This window comes from Paroedura picta, chromosome 5, assembly GCF_049243985.1.
Source record: "Paroedura picta isolate Pp20150507F chromosome 5, Ppicta_v3.0, whole genome shotgun sequence".
NCBI lineage: Eukaryota > Metazoa > Chordata > Lepidosauria > Squamata > Gekkonidae > Paroedura > Paroedura picta.
The window spans coordinates 75,526,129-75,540,843 of record NC_135373.1 but is presented as its reverse complement, the minus strand read 5'-3'; the positions used below and the strand labels follow the sequence as shown (position 1 = coordinate 75,540,843).

Here is a 14,715-nt window from a genome sequence, read left to right as displayed (position 1 = left end):
TCCAGTTTTTCAAATTTAAAAAAGTATTGTAGAAACTTGTTGCATTAGGTTTTTAACATACAGAATGCTATTTGAAATTACTTGAGAGCATGAAATATTTTGTTCCTAACTGTAAAAATGTATTATAATTCTGTCAAGTAGCAGGAAGTACCTATCCAAGAAATGTTATATTTGTTTAATCTTGACTACAACTTTTTAAATACAAAAAAAAACAACTGGACTTTACTTCAGAACACATTCAGAAATTTGTAAGGAAATGTGTATGAAAATGATGAGGCAGCAGACTGATGGCAGTCAACAGGGGTCATGCTTCAGGGACATTGGAAGCAAAACAGCACTACCCAGATCTCTAGGCCTCTAGCGTCAATAGGACAGAATGCATCCTCTGTAGTTCCTTAAGCAGTCTCAAGATATCTCATAGATGATAGATTCTGTGGTCTGTACCCTGTTAATCCTCTCAGAAAAGTCTGAAGCCTTTCCCAATGAAAGGACCTTTTCCCTAACTTAAATGGCTCTTCTGTCACAAGTAGGATCAAGACCTATTTGTTCCATTGCTACCAGTTGTTCGGAAGTAGCGCTATCTCTGCCTCCAATTCCTGCCCTCCCACCCGCCTCCCTCTCCCTTCTCTTAGGGATGTTTTTTTTTTTTAAAGCAAACTGCCTGGAACAATGAATAGGCATTCAATTGTGCAGGCAAAGCAAAACAAACAAACAAGCAAACACCCCCCCCCCGTTAAAACACAAATCATGTCTCTCTAAAGACCCCTCCTCCCAAAATCGGGAATGAGATTAATTTTTAAAAGATTCAAGGCTCATGATTCCATAAGGGGTGGCATTAAAAAAAGCACTATGCATCTATGATTAGATGCAAAGGCATTTCAGTGGAGTAGTTTTACTTTTAAAAATTAGCTGGCATCATGGGCCCTTTTGGGAAAGTGATTGGCTGCCTGGCTTGATTGACAGGAGGAAGAGAGTCACGTGCAAAACACATTGCTCTCTTCTACCATTTCAAGCAGTCATGCAGAATGCAAGAAGTGCAAGAAAGTGGCAGACGAAAGTGAGAGAACCAGAAGGTTAGGAATGGCCGGAGGCGCGATAATTTTTAGTCTTATGCCATTTCACTGACATAACACTATTTTTTTTCAATGTGCTGAAATGTCCTTGGTATTGTCCCTCTTGGAAAAGCAAGACATTGTAGAGGTCCCCATTTAGCACTTAATAGCAGCATTTTGATTCAGAAAATTGTGAGGGGGGAAAGGTTTAAACATCTTTAAACAGTAAGGAGGAAAATGATTAAACACCCATTCCCCGGTACATGTAAAAAAGAAGACCCTGATCATGAATATCTTGTATTGTGATACTATATTTCATCATTTGTCAGTTCAATAGGAAAAAAAATCATACCTGTCTGAAAGCAGGAAGGGACATATTTCAGGTACAGGAGGTGTGGTTGGTCTTAGCTTGGCCAGAGCCATAATATGCTCAAAGGTAATATCTGTCTGTGTGCTAGCATCCGTGAGCTGAACATCCTGTGAACTCCCATGTGCTTTAAGGAGGGGTGCTCTTCGTAGAACTTGAACTACAATGGGTTCCTTCGCATTACGAAAAACCTCCACTGCCTCCTCATGAGTAGCTTTGGAGAGATCTCTTCCATTAACCTTGGAAGAAAAAAAATACTTTCTAGGTTAATATTATGAGAATTGTAGAATATTGAAATCAAACAATTATAACATTTATCAGGTAATTTAACATGTCTTCTGTGTTAACAATAGGGTAGCTAGGTGGAATTGAGCAAGCAACAGGAAGATTTGGGAACATAATCCAGGAGCTCCCCAACATTCTGACATCACATCAAAATGACTTCAGCACATTGGAGATGTTGGGGGCGATGCTATGCCTTTTGGGCAGAGCTTTGTCCAAAAATGCAGAGTGGATGCCATGCCTCCCATCTGCACCCCCCTGACCAAAATGCCACCTGGCACCCTCTTGCCCCCATCTGAAACTTGCAGAGCTGCTGATGGTGTGCAGGGTTTGTGGCAAAGCCACAAATTGCAGCTCCACACATTTTGGGTATGGGGAGCAGGTATGATGGCAGCCGGGGGAGAGGTGCCAAAGTGGATGATTCTCGGCCACAATGGGATCTGGCATCACTAGGTGTCAAAGAAAATAGGTAGAAAATTGTCAGATGAAAAAATAATTGATGTTATGATATTTCCAGAACATATAACATGTCTCTCAAATTAGAAAAATGTCCAAAGCAAAATAAATAGCACAAGTTGTGAGAATCATAGAATCATAGAGTTGGAAGGGGGTCATACAGGCCACCTAGCCCAACCTGCTCAATGCAGGATCAGTGTAAAGTATCCATGATAAGTATCTGTCCAGCCGCTGCTTAGACTGATGCATAGGGAAAAAAGCTTTAAACATTACAAATCATTTAAAGGGTTTTATTTCAATGTAAAATTACACTGAATATAAGTTATAAACTTGTGCACCAATTTAGATCATCACACAGCAACACCCCCCCTCCCCAATTTTCTTTCACAGTGTTATGCAACAACCTGAACTTAACTATGGTTCTAGTCCTTTGGAATGGGCTCCCAGAAGAGGTCAGGAGGTACTCCACTCTAGACCACTGAGGAATAAGTAGTGGGTTTTTATCCATGGCTTTTCACAACCCAAAAAAGTCTCAAACCAACTTACAATTGCATTGCCTTCCTCTCCTCACAACAGTCATTCTGTAAGGTAGATGAGGCTGAGAAAGCTCTGACAGAGCTATTCTTTGAAAACAGCTCTAATGAAACTGTGACTAGCCCAAGGCCACCTGGTCCAAGGCCACATGTCTGCACCTACAGGTTACTAGGCACTGTAGATCAATCATCAGAAAGGCCAAAGCTGAGAGTGAGCTAAGATTGGCCAGGGAATCCCATTGTTACAAGAAAAGATTTTTCAGTTATGTGTGGAGCAAACATAAAGTAAAGGAAGCAATAGGCCCACTGTTGGGTGCAGATGGACAAACTCTAACGGAGGATGCAGAGAAAGCAGAAAGGCTCAGCACCTATTTTACATCTGTTTTTTCCCACAGGTCAAAGGGTTTAGGCACATCTAGAGATGGCAGTAACCAAGGGATAGTGTCTAGGTGGCAGGTTGACATGGACAGAGAGGTTGTCGATAGGCATTTAGTTGCATTGGATGAGTTCAAATCCCCTGGGCTGGATGAAATGCACCCGCGAGTGCTCAAAGAACTTTCCTGAGAACTTGCAGAACCCTTGTCCATCATCTTCAGGACCTCTTTAAGGACTGGAGATGTCCCGGAGGACTGGAAGAGAGCAAATGTTATTCCGATCTTCAAAAAAGGGAGGAAGGATGACCAGGGAAACTACAGACCAGTGAGTCTGACCTCTGTTGTGGGGAAGATAATGGAGCAGATATTAAAGGGAGCGATCTGTAAACATCTGGAGGACAATTTGGTGATCCAAGGAAGTCAGCATGGATTTGTCCCCAACAGGTCCTGTCAGACCAACCTGGTTTCCTTTTTTGACCAAGTAACAGGTTTGCTGGATCGTGGAAATTTGGTTGATGATGTTTACTTAGATTTTAGTAAAGCTTTTGATAAAGTTCCCCATGATGTTCTGATGGATAAATTGAAGGACTGCTATCTGGATTTTAAGATAGTTAGGTGGATAGGGAATTGGTTAGAGAACTGCACTCAAAGAGTTGTTGTTAATGGTGTTTCATCAGACCAGAGGGAGGTGAGTAGCGGGGTACCTCAGGGCTCGGTGCTCGGCCCGGTACTTTTTAACATATTTATTCATGATCTAGATGAGGGGGTGGAGGGACTACTCATCAAGTTTGCAGATGACACCAAATTGGGAGGATTGACAAATACTCCAGAAGATAGAGACCGTGTTCAACGAGATCTGAACACAATGGAAAAACGGGCAAATGAGAACAAGATGCAATTTAATAAAGATAAGTGTAAAGTCCTGCATCTGGGTCAGAAAAATGAAAAGCAAGCCTACTGGATGGGGGATACGCTTCTAGGTAACACTGTGTGTGAACGAGACCTTGGGGTACTTGTGGATTGTAAGCTAAACATTAGCAGGCAGTGTGATGCAATGTTAAAAAAGGTGAATGCCATTTTGGGCTGTATCAATAGGGGCATCACATCAAAATCACAAGATGTCATAGTCCCATTGTATACGGCACTGGTCAGACCACACCTGGAGTACTGTGTGCAGTTTTGGAGGCCTCACTTCAAGAAGGACGTAGATAACATTGAAAGGGTATATTGGGGAGTAATGAGGATGATCTAGGGCCAAGGGACCAAGCCCTGTGAAGATAGGTTGAGGGACTTGGGAATGTTCAGCCTGGAGAAAAGGATGTTGAGAGGAGACATGATAGCCCTCTTTTTGAAATATTGTTGCTTGGAGGAGGGCAGGATGCTGTTCCCATCGCCTGCAGAGGAAAGGATGCACAGTAATGGGTTTAAACTACAAGTACAACGATATAGGCTAGATATCAGGAACAAATTTTCGCAGTCAGAGTAGTTCAGCAGTGGAATAGGCTGCCTAAGGAGGTGGTGAGCTCCCCCTCACTGACAGTCTTCAAGCAAAGGTTGGATACACACTTTTATTAAATGCTTTAGGATGCTTAGGGCTGATCCTGTGTTGAGCAGGGGGTTGGACTAGATGGCCTGTATGGCCCCTTCCAACTTTATGATTCTATGATTCTATGTGGAGGAGAGGGGAATGAAGCCCAGCTCTCCAGATTAGAAGCCACTGCTCTTAACCACTATACCAAGCTGGCTCTCATTGTTGGAAACTGTAAAGTGGCCTTGTTTAAAATGACCTTTGCTACTGAGCAATATTTGGTATTACTGTCTAGCTTGAGCATGAGCTGCATATTACTGTTGGAGGTGCTTTGAATTGCTATAGTGCTTTGAATTGTTATAGTGCAGGTGATTACTGGTTTTAGTAAAACAGCTTGCATCACCATTGGTGATGGAAAAGGTGAGATATAATTGTAAATGCAGCAATAGCAGACAAAAAAGAGAGAAATAGATATAAAAATTAATCTATTTAAAAAGGAAAACATGAAGCATGAAATATTTAATGCTGAACCTATACTTTGGCATGCAGATCATAAAAGTCAAAAGCTGGGGCCAGGCTCAGATTTGGGGGCATGTTTGTACAAATCTGAGTCAGGCCCAGGTTTAACAAAATTCTTCCAAATGATTTTTTTTAATTACACATATAGTAAAATTAATATGTTGTGAGATCTCAATCACCATTTTAAAGGTTGTTTAGAAACAGTCCAATTATTCAAACCATCCCAAGTGCTGAAGGACACCGCTGTAACTAGTAGGAAGAGAATGATGGAGTAGCCTTCAGCCACCATCTGAGCTAGGAAGGCAGATAGGGGAAACAGTGGGAGCTGCAGCTACCCTCTACCAGAACACCACTTGATTAGCCAGAGTACTGGATGCAAAACTGTTGCCACCTCCCTACTGTCACATGAGATAGGCATTGGATGAGCTGCAGGCTGCCTGGGTGGTTGGATCCCTGCCACCACACAAGCCAGGCAGATGGAAGTTCTGTAAGTACGCAGGGTGGCTGGTGAGTGGGTGGCCTGGTGAGAGAGTGAGAGGGGGGTGAAAAAGAATGGGATTACACCTCCCCCCTACTACCAGCTTTGCAGGTTTCCTGCTTAACTTTTCATATTATTCATGCATGTTGTAAAAGTACAATATGCCAGAAACAGTCTGGGATCTGACACCCATGTAGCATCACACTCTGCCTCTTCCATGCTAGTGCTAGATAAAAGACTCCAGGGGATGTAGTTTCCAAAGACAATAGCATTTTGGCATCTGAAAGGTGATACCCTAAGTTCAGTCCTGTTTAACTTGGTGGCCATTGTCATGCCATGCATCCCCCAATAAAATGAGTCCAATATAGCCCAAATAAAGATTCTTATTTCCCATGACCTGCATTGGTAAACTGACTATTTGTTTAAAGAAGTAATGTTGTACCATCTCAGATGTTCCTATCTTTAACAGTTACACAAGTTACCTAATTATATATACAGTAATTAAAATGCTGCTTATATGTGGATACATTGCCTTTCACAATTAGAATGGTGGTTGCCAAAGCCATCCTTCATAATTTTTTTTAAGTTTAAAAATTCCTATGGCCTTTATAATACTTCCATACTCTTATGAGGAAATCACATTGAGTAAATACTTAGGATCAAAGTTCCCTACTCGTAATCATTTTTGAAGTTCCTCAACAGATTGGGTTATCCTGATTGAAGGTCACCAGTCTTGTAAATCATGCCTGTTTCTATATAAACATGAGATAACAGCTACACTATAATAGCAGCCAAGAGGGTACATTCTTTCCCCACGGAACACTGAATATGAATTTTAAAATGTTAACATTTAAACAAAAACTTGTTTAATGATATGGAGTTAACAACATTCCCATTGAAGCTTGCATCATTTTGGTCCTGAGAGGGAACCATAACCATCAACTTTTCTACCTGTTAGCAAATGTCACCACAAATGCTGTTCCTACCCTAATCCCTTGAAACTTGAGCCATGGAGACATATCAGTTCATACCCACAACAATACTCTGCATCTAAGTCCCGTATCTTATAATGGCACTGATCTAAGATGCTTCTTGCTTACAATAACATCCTTTGCTAGTGTGCTTTGGAGGTAAGTTGCCAGTCTTTATAAGTAGAGTTCTGTACTGAAAGGAGATTGCGTTTCAAAGCCAGGAGGCAGACACATAAATAAAACCTCTTAGCTGCAGCTGAAAAGAACAGAGCCCTCCAACCAGTTCAGTGTTATACACGGCATACATCAGTGTAATAAACAAACAAAAATAATTTAAAAGGTGTAGGGATATTGGCCTGTTATCTTGGTCTCTTTTATCTCACAAGAAATAACATTTGTTGGAACAGATGGGCTAATTAATCTATAAGCAATTTGTGAATGTTAAATAAAGCACATATCTCTTCACATGAAAACATACCACTGCCTTGTTTAATACAGCTTATGTTTAATGAACACTCTTCACTTTTTAGATAAACTGTGAAATCTGGGCCACTTGTCAAAAACTTCCCCAGAGTGACTGGTGACCCCTGCTTGGAAGTAAGCCACCCCACTTTGATTATCTCTCTAAATCCAGCCACATGTATAAATTCATCAGTATCAGAAAACCAGTACTTTTTTTGTCTTTGATGCACACACATTCACATAACAACAAGCTCATATTGGCGAGCTGCCATTCCCAAAGGCAGTCACTTTTCAGCCATATCTTTGCCAAGCCCACACAGAAATTTGCAAAATAAAGCACAATAAAGGAAGAGTGGATTATAGACAGATTATTTAAAGACTATAGATAAAATGACTAGCCAATGCTAATTCAAGGTCACTTACAAAATAATCTCACCGGATTTCCCTGCACCGGTCATAATGGCTTACTTGAATTTGGTTTTCTGCTACTAATGTCTTTGTTTGTCTGTTTATCATCGGAAAATTTGCTGTTTCTTTAAGGACTGATGATTCCCGCTAGTCCTAGGGAGCAGAACCAGGAGGAAAACTATGCTAGTTTACATCAAACATTGATCTTGCATTTGGAATGCAAGCAGTTTAATTTGGAAACTATCTCCAATTTAATGAATTAGTGATAAGCAGAACACAACTATTTTCATGGACTAATATTTTAATTTATTTATTTAAGTTATTTTTTATAATTCTTATATCCTATGTTCAAAACTTTTACAATACCATAATATAGGAAAGTTCAGGAGAAAAAAACCCTACAATATGTTCAAATAATATGCAATAAAATGTCAGCATCTGCTCAAAAGAAATCACATAATCTCAAAAATAAATGTAAGGTCTGGAACCTCTTGCAAAATTGCAATTTATTTTTATACTACATTTTTAGCTTGGGGCAGCATATGTGATTCTCTCCGCTATCCTCACAGTGGCTCAATTAGATAGGGTAGGCTGACAGAGAAACTACACGGCCAGAATCCAACAACAATGACTTTCATGCTGGGTCTCACATGTCCTAGTCTAATGGTGTAAACGTCAGAACCCCCCAGGTTCTGCTATGAAATATATATCATATCAAATGTAGTTAAGGGGCTTAGAATTTGGCCTTGTGTAAATTAGAGCAGCCTGTCTCTGATGTGTCGTTTATAGCAGGGGTAGTCAACCTGTGGTCCTCCAGATGTGCATGGACTACAATTCCCATGAGTCCCTGCCAGAAAATGCTGCCAGGGGCTCTTGGGAATTGTAGTCCATGCACATCTAGAGGACCTCCGGTTGACTACCCCTGGTTTATAGGGATCCCATTCCTTCCCTTCATTCCTTCACGTCCCTCCCTTTCACCTTGCACCATCTCCTGCATTTCCCTGCCCCTGTGTCCTGGAATCTTATTAGAATGTTTTGACTCTGCAAAGTTGTCCAGTTGTATGGGATTCCCACAGGAAGGAGAAAGACCAGGGGAACATATATGCAAAGACCTGTAAATTGAACCCCAGTTTCATCAATGCCTTGAATACGTGTACTTGCTGGCTTAATAAATGTAACTTTTGCTTACATAAAGAGCCTGTGTTTTGGCCTAAACAAGATCCCTACAGTAACCACTACACCACACTGACTGGCTATAAAAGAAAGCTGGATTTCTTGACAACACTGGGAAGAGAATGTTTGCATGCTGGAGGAACAAATGAAAAGGTCTTTATTCCACCTTCAACCTTAATTGATGGAAAGATGGACCCACCAACTATCCTTGCTGGATAAATCTTAATCAGTAAACTAATTCATATGAAGAGGAGTTCAACAGAGCTGCCCCAAAAGGCTCCAGAAAATTCTGACTGAACCTCATATAACCCCCTTCCCCATTTTCCATCTTATCTTAACCATTGGCCCTTAAATAAAGTTAAAAGGACCATGTAAGTGCCCCTGTCCGGGCCTGGATAGTGGGCCAATCCGGATGCGCCCAGCAAAGCAGGATCAGCCCTAAGCATCCTAAAGCATCCAAGGAAAGTGTGTATCCAACCTCTGCTTGAAAACTGCCAGTGAAGCAATACTGGGCAGGAGTTGACTGGGACAGAAGGATCCAGGCCATTATTTTTGGGGCCTGACCATGGCTTCTTTTAGTTTTTCTGAGAATGGCTCTGAAGCATGGGGAAAGTTGATAATTTCCAAGAGAGGAACCCAGATCTCCTCACTGCTGGCTTTCACCAACCTTGAGGGACATGGTTGGCTGGACAGCTGCTAGGTCCTTGTTCACATCAGACAAGGAGAGTGGACTGAAGTAGTTCAAAGGAGGACCAAATGGTCAAGGGGACTCTAGTTCACTATCTACATATAGCTTGGCAGGATGGTCCTGGAAGAGCATCAAGATTTACTCTATGAAAAAGCTCATAAAGGCCTCACAACTAATGTCCAGTTGGGTAATTTGGGATGATTCTTTAGATAAGGATGTCAGAGATCTAATTATTTTAAATAATTGAGCTGGGCACAAACTTGTGGAGGCAATAGAGGCTGTTACTTTCACTGCCTTTGTATAGGCATTTGTAAGTGTCTTACAAGATGCTCTTGAGGCTTTTCTGCCAGACTTGCTCTAGTTGTCTCCTGTTTGTCGTTCGCAGCTCCAGTGTATATCAAGAAGCTAATTTGGATAGAAGAGAGGGCATCAGGGGGCAATTTCATAACTGGCTTTGAAAAATCAGAAATGCCAATCTTCCACCAGCTCATTGACTGAGTGACTGCGGGGGGGGGGGGGGGTGGCACTGGATCCTGAAGATCCTGAAGAGCATTCCAGAAACCAACTGGATACCTAATTCTCCTTGGGCAAGCAAAAATCCACTTTTTGCCTTTACAGTGGGGGAGTGCATTGATCTAAGCACTAATTGATTGGACTGGACCAAAGATCACATTTTGGGTGTGGCCTGCTTGGTGTGTGGGACCAGTAATAAATTGGGAGAGTCCCAGCATTGCCATGGCTGACACTAGATCCAAATTCTGTGAGGAGTCAGTTTTTTCCACATTGATGTTGAAGTCCCTCAAGACCAATAGTTTGGGGACCTGGTGCTAAAATTAAAAACAACTGCTGAGAGAAAGACAGGGGCTGAAAATTTCAAGAAGTGATTGTGGCTCACAAGAGACTAGTGTACATTTTCTGATTCCTTAGTTCATATTAGATATCCTGTTATAACAGCTAGTTTTCAATGCTTTGTTTGTATTTGATTGTGTGACAGCACTTCCATGCTGTTGTTAAACAAAATAGGCTGTTGGAAAACTGGAATATATGTAGGATCAGCATATATCGCATCCGGATGATAATCCAAACTCTAGTCTTTCCCAGATGGTGGTTTAATGAGCCTGGAGTGTACTTAATATGCAAATTGCATGTTATATTGACCAACTGATTTTTAATTACTGCAATTCTGCCTTATGGTGATATGGACTCAGCTAGCTGTATTATACATAAAATACATGAAGTTATCATTTAGCATAATTAGAATTTCGCAGTTAATTATTGCAAACTTAAAAATGCTTTATTTTGCTTGGTACTCTAAGCTCCTATATATTGTGAAACCATCACAAAATCTGACAAACAATATTGTCACAAGTAAGAAACATGAATGCATTACAGACCATTTCTTTGTAAGATTACACTTTTTGTGCTTTACAATAAACATTACAATTTCTTTTATGATTTTATTAGCAAGTTGCTAGATAGGTGCCTTTTAGAAGTTTAGATCCAATTAGGAATGTGCAACTGATCTCTAACAGATGACACATTTCACTGCTTTCATGTTCTTTGTATGACCACTTCATCAGAAACATTTCCTCTGTCTCGCCTTTAAAAATAAGTCTCTTTACAACCAATACAGAGATGACAAGCATAGCCATATGAATGGGCCACTTATCACTGTCAAAACAATTCACCCTATTTCCAGTGGTTGAAACTTGGATCTCCTCTGAACTAAAGCAGTTTTAAAAGATAAATGGTTGCCTCCTGGCTAATTGTGGGAGTCTTTTCATTACTCTAAAAAGTCTTTTTATATCTCAAGTGACTTTATAAGCAGTGAATAATGAGACAAAGTCTTTCAAAAAAGAGTCCACTGATCAAATGCTAGGGTAACTTATGGGCATGGTGACCTTTTACTCATTGAGTTACTCCAAACTGCTGCTGTTGGCACATTATTAAAATTATCCATTTACGGAGAGCCAGCTAGCCATGAGGCATTTTTTTCTTTTTTAAGAGAAATATCAATTTGATGTAGTAGAGAGCTAAAAAGAAGTCTTGCATACCTACAGTGACACATCATCCACTTTGCTGACACAAAATGGCACAGGAAAGCCACAAATATCACCAACAGCTGGGCAAGATCACTTGGCACCAACACACACTAACAGTGCCAGCTCCATCACATAATCCTAAGAGGAAATGTGTTACTAACTGTGAGCATATCCATGCCTAGCAATACTTTGTCTTATTCAGCAAGATTACTGGAGCAAAGGTTACATCTGTCAAGCACTGTCACTGTTCCCTTTGGCCATGTCAGAATCCTAGAAGTGCCAACAAATTCTATTCCCACACACAAAGCAACACAGAAGTACCTACAAGGCCTTCTAAAACGTCTCTATTATAGCATATGTTAAGAGAATAAACTTTGAGGCTGGATATCCTTGGTTCAAATTTAGTGCAGCTATGAATTCACTGAGCTGCCTTAGGGAGATGCTTCTCTCAGCTTCAGTGCCTCATTTATAAGATGGATAAAACAACACTGGCCAACTTCAGAGATCCATTACGAGGATATTCTATATATGAAGTACTTTGAATATGCTGAAAAAGCACTATTAATAATAAGGATGGTGCATTTTCACATTTTGGATTATCAATTTCTTAAGCAGGAAGACTACACATGAAATTAGTATGTTAAAATATGTTGAATAGATTGATACTTAAACCCAATCCATATCTTACCCAGGGATTCTCAGCCACATTTTGATACCACTTTTGGCTGTAACAAGGACACAGTAAATGTGATTCAAGTTATTTTAAATCAATCCACTTAGTTCATCATATGCTAAACAGACCCGTTTACTCATGATTTTAATATGGTGATCTAGTCATGTGAATTGGCCCTTAATACTCTCATACAAAATCCCATACCAAATCATCTTTACCACCTTACTGGGATCTGTTATATCAATCATCATTGGCATTGTTTAAACATCAGTTTTGCTGACCACACAACTTTACAATTAAGCCTGATTTCAAGAAAACAAGTATAGCAAGCAGCAGGATCTAGAAGTTTACAAATGCACCCATACCAGGAGGTTTCTCTCTTTCTTCTAATGCCTTTCCTTCATTTGTTTCCCTGCTGTGCCCACCTTTATTCTTTCCTTGTCTCCCTTCTCCATTAGTAAAGAACTCTTGTGTTCCTTTCATGTGCTTTCTGTATGCCCTTTCTCTGCATGATTTCATCCTATTTTTTGGCCTCTACAGGATAGCAGAAGCAGCCACTAAGCAAGGCCACTTTGAAAGAGCAGCAAAGGAGACCTGGTATTAGTTTTTGGACTACGTATAAAAATGTCTTTATGTTGCTGCCAGCATAGCCGGATTCTTTCTGAAAGGGGAACAAATTAATTGGAGAGATCTGATGGTGCTAACTAATGTCTATGACTACTGTTCCAAAACAGGACTTCATGAAGTTCAGTTTCTATATAGTTTAGCTGCTTAATGCCAATAATAAACGCATTGCTGAAAATCATGAGTTGGTGTTCAAAGGTTTATTTCAGATCTTCTCCAACTATCTCTTTTAAAATATCATCAGTTCCGATTCAAATCAGATTATTGCCATTTCAATAATCCCTATTCACTTCATCATATAAAATAATAATCTGGTTTTAGACACATCAGGAAGCTTTCTGTTAATTTTATTTGGAACAAAGAAGAGATTAAAACTTGCAACATTCAGCAAACAGTGCTGAAGAGTTAAGACTCAAATGATCATCACATTAATACTACTGATCCCAATTATGTACATATTATAAGCAAGAAGCCCTCAAAATTAATTTTGAAAAGAGCTAAGTTAAAGAATTGGTGCATTCATGGGAACCATATCAACCATATAGCCTTTCCATTACAGGTCCCCAGATCCCAGCAGTACCCTAGGGAGACCACTGCCAGGTCTTAACTGGGAAAAGTTAAGTGGCTGGCATGGGGGACTCAATGGGTGAAAGCCTCTATCTGGTTCCCATGGCCACCTGGCACTGTGAGCCCCCTTGGCTGCACAACTGGGTTGGCCTCAGGTCACATCCCTGTTGCCTCTTAGGAAGGCCCCAAAGATGGTAAGTCTGATGCACAGAAACCAACAGGTCCCATCCCAGGCCAAAAACTGTCAGCTGTGACAAAAACCTCTAGGCTGGACTTACACAACTCACATTACATGGGCCTTCCCTTGCCCTGGAAATTCTAGCTGGTGCAGAATGCAGCTGCTAGGGTCCTCACAGGAACATCTTGGAAGGCCCATATCCAGCCAGTCCTGAGGCAGTTGCATTGACTACTCATTGCAGTCTGGATCAAGTTCAAAGTTTTGGTATTAACCTTCAAGATCATTTGCAGTCAGAGCCCCACATATCTGTGACCGCCTAACTCCTTATGGCCCCTGCATGGCTCTTTGCTCTGCAGGAGCAAATCTGTTGGTGATCCCCAGACCAAAAGAGGTTCACCTGGCCCTGACCTGGTGAAATCAGCTCCTCTTGACAGCTGAAGACCCTGATGGAACTTTTAAAGTTCTGTGGGGCCTGCAAGATGGAGCCCTTCCACAAGGTCTTTGATTGAGGCCAGGGCAATTAAGATCATTGGTCCTCCACTAGGACTTTGATTGAGGCCAGGGCAATTAAGATCATTGGTCCTCTCCCTGAGTAGTTGGCAAATCAGGCCATCTTCTATCAGACTCCCTGAGACACAATGGGAGCTGCCTGTTGAGTGAGCTGGGGGGGGCATACACCTGTTGTTTTGCTGCGGGAAATGTATTATTTTATACTGTGATGTTATGGGAATTTTATTGAGAGGTTTTTATCATGTCATCTGCCACAAGCCATTTTATGGGTGTGGTGGACTACAAATTAAATAATAAATAATGTGACTGAAACATAAAAACAACTATAAACAGCAATGCTACCAAAACTGTTAGAACAAGGTGAGTGGGAAGCTCCCCACTGTGGCTCAGGGGAGGTAAGAGGCTAGGCAAGCACATGCTGCACCTTTTAAGGAGCCTTAAAGTAGCTTGCACCTTCCTCCCCCCTGCCCTTATGGCACTAGAACACCAGTGCACCATACACAGCAGGACCATGCTGCTGCTGCTACTGGTGCAGCACATCCTCTGCCGCAGTCTGCACCTCTGCTGTGACAATCTGGCAGAGTGCGAGACAACGTTTGTGTTTCTCTTGGATATACTGCAAATGGTCTAATGCTGTAGCACTGATGAAACCCTCCCTATGTTCCTGCTCCCCCCAGACTCCCCCCAGTTGGCATCTCTACACAGAGTAGACTGCAAGTTTCACATGAAGATACACATTTTCAAAGATGTCCTACTTCAATAATTCTTTGTAGCTGAAATACTGCCATCATGGAGGTTTCACAATCATGTGTTATTTTATACATGTAGGA

The 14,715-nt window shown here is 41.1% G+C and overlaps 1 protein-coding gene across 3 annotated transcripts in view; it reads right to left on the bottom strand.

Annotated features, from left to right (window-relative positions):
* The window catches only part of PDZRN4 (PDZ domain containing ring finger 4), a 347,368-nt gene that overhangs the window by 68,043 nt on the left and 264,610 nt on the right, over positions 1-14,715 (bottom strand). For all 3 annotated transcript variants that reach the window (XM_077338568.1, XM_077338567.1, XM_077338569.1), the window contains one exon: positions 1,405-1,658. In XM_077338568.1, the coding sequence (XP_077194683.1) occupies positions 1,405-1,658 (254 nt within the window). The remainder of the gene's footprint in view (positions 1-1,404; positions 1,659-14,715) is intronic.